The 2,764-nt window shown below is 43.4% G+C and overlaps 1 protein-coding gene across 1 annotated transcript in view; it reads left to right on the forward strand.

The window, feature by feature from the left end:
* Window positions 1-2,764, forward strand: part of COL20A1 (collagen, type XX, alpha 1) — a 55,566-nt gene that overhangs the window by 28,462 nt on the left and 24,340 nt on the right. Inside the window, exon 21 of the mRNA XM_009326892.1 lies at window positions 1,666-1,704. Within this exon, the coding sequence (XP_009325167.1) occupies window positions 1,666-1,704 (39 nt within the window). The remainder of the gene's footprint in view (window positions 1-1,665; window positions 1,705-2,764) is intronic.

Genomic DNA, 2,764 nt, shown 5'->3' on the forward strand with positions numbered 1-2,764 from the left:
AGAAAAATCTTCGAAGCAGAAGTGCATACTGCCAGTGTCAGGGATCCTTACCTTGACTCTAATACGCTTTGTCTAAGCTGAGCGTTGCCAGATCAAAGAGCAGTGAGCAATCCAAGTGCCTTCAGCCTGGGAAGGAGGCGAGGATTGCCCAGGATGTCACCGAGAGAGACCCTGGGGTCTGGGCAAGGGTCAGAAAGAGCTCCCTGACTCCCAAGCAAGAAAGTCAGATACCTGGTAAATGGGCAAGTTTATAGCCTGCTTATATGACTTGGGGGGGATTTCATTTTTTTTCTTCATCATACTTCAATTCTGAGCAATGCTTCACCTTTCAGTAACTGATTTCTTAACTGATTTCCAAAGATCCCTTCAATAGTTTTATACCCAATTCTACAGGAATTATGGTATGTATGTATAAAACTATGCATCATGTTGAATAATGGGGGGTCATGGCAACTTGTAAGCCTTTGTGGTTTAACTCCTGGCTTCAGCAGTCCCATGACCATCAAAGTCATAGGTTTGGGTGCCCTTTCTTTGATGTATGTCTTGATCATGAAGAATGGCATTGAAACTCCTATGGACTTAGGAACCTCAGGTGCCTTGGGGAGGGTGAATTACCCCCTTTAAATTTTTTACACATTTTACAAAAGTTAGGTATGGAAAATTGGAAGCCCTGCTTTTCTGATGAGGTATGAAATGGCATTGATGCAAGAATAGCAATAGCAAGGCTATAACGAAGCCTCAATATAATGATCTGCTGGATTCTATTATATTGATGACCTAGAAAACCATTTATGAAATAGCCCATCTTGTCAAGTGTCCTTGATTTTCAGGGACATTTCTCATTTTGCGTCAAGCATTCCCTTTGTCCCAGCTCCATCTGGCATCCGTGGCCTGGGATTTACATGGCAGCAGGTAATTGAAAGTAGCATTCGTGCGCTGTTTTCTAAAACACCCCCTTACGTGAGCCTTTTAAATGGAGAGTGCTCGTAACCATGGTGCCTCACGTTCCAGCTTCACGTCCCAGTCTTTTCTCCTCTCCTTTTTCTTTCTGTCCTGTGGCATCTTAGAGGATTCATCAAGGGAATTTCTGAAAGGCAAATGGCAAAACTTTGCCAAAACTCTTCGTGTTTCCCTAAAGAGTTCAAAAGCCAAACTTCAGGTTGATACACATTTTTGCTGTGTGTATTTTGAGTTTCAGGTACAAAATTTGGAACTGCAGATATCTATTTTACAACACCATTAAGGCACATGTTGCAGTAAAAACAGTTTCAAAAAAAAAAAAAAATTAGTGTTTTGATGTCTGTTTTTAGAGAGAAACTTGCAGAACATGATGCTTCCTTGTATTTCTTACTGTAAGGTGCCAGCTGAGTTAGTCAAAAGAAAGCAACCATGAGGATGTTTGATGATGAAAGACAGTATTTTTATTTTTGTGATGGGCAAGCCAAGGAACCACATTTATGTTTGCATAACATAAATTCCCTCTCTCTCTCCATACATATATAACCAAGGTTAAAGGCCGGGCTCTGAATTAAGCTGTAGAATATTCTAAGTTTTGCTGTGTTTTTCCATTGCTCTGCCTAGAGAAACTGTGTTCCTTTTGCTTCCATAATTCCCTACTGTCTTTTTTTCCCTAATAGTTTTTTCCCTTTTATTTTCTTCTCATAGCCTGCCCCACCATCAGCTCTACTGAAGGCTCCGTACGAGGTACAGTAGCATATCAAGCCACAGTGGTGCTGGGCTGTGAATGTGAAAACGCTACCTGGTCTTCACTTTTGAGAAATATGCAAGAGCTGAGCAGGGGGGAAATGATTTCCCCGCCCTGAGGGAAAGGGGAGAATTCTGAGAACCAAAATAGGAAAATATTCCTTATCAGGTAGAAGAATATTCTGCACTAACTGAATTGGTATGCCCCTGCTGTTCCACCAGCTGTTGCTCTCAGCTGTTAGTGGCTAAAGCCGGGATTTTCACTGGCCTTAAGGAAGCTAGGCTTCAAACGGCGGTTGAATTTCAAGAGGATTCCTAACTCATATAGAGTCCTTAAGAAAACTCTCAGTCTGTGCCACGATCACCTTTGCATCCTCTAGAGGAGGTGTAGATACCCAAAGAGCGCTCTGCAGTCAGGCTGTATGGACTTTGGTAGGGTAGCAAGTTCCCATATCTCCTGGCTATGCCAGAACCCCTGTTCATGCTGTTGGGGTTGCTGTATGTATTTGTTACTCAGAAAGCAATTAGTCCTGCTTATAAAGTGATATCACCTCCTTCCCAGAGAGCTTTGTGATATGGGTGAGACTGAGAAACCGGCTTCAGTTCTCAGCTCCGCTGTTACTCCGTGGCTGAGTCACTTCATCTTTGCTCCGCTCCCCCCCCTGACGCTTGCGGCTCACGGGGATGTGCATCCCCGCCTGGGAGGCTCTCGGCGTTGTTGCACTGTCTATGGATGCAGAAGCCAAAGCAATCAAATCATAAAGCCACAACAAATGTTGGCCTTTCCTTCTCCTTCTTGACAAAGGTGGCAGGAGTAGCCCATTTAGTTAGCAGCTCGCTGAAACCATCACATCGCAGATTCACAATATGATAATAATATGCGCATGTTTATAGTTGTGTCTCAAGCTTTATTTTCAATCTTTACAATATTTCCTGCACATTTTAAAGGAAGTTCCAATGCCAGAAGCTCCATATCAGAGATGAAATTACCTATTTGAGAGCCATTTTTTTTGGCAAACTCCCTAGTACTGGGGGGGGGGGGGGGGGAAACCCCCGGCCC

Source organism: Pygoscelis adeliae, unplaced genomic scaffold, assembly GCF_000699105.1.
Source record: "Pygoscelis adeliae isolate BGI_AS28 unplaced genomic scaffold, ASM69910v1 Scaffold286, whole genome shotgun sequence".
In the NCBI taxonomy this organism is placed as follows: Eukaryota; Metazoa; Chordata; class Aves; order Sphenisciformes; family Spheniscidae; genus Pygoscelis; species Pygoscelis adeliae.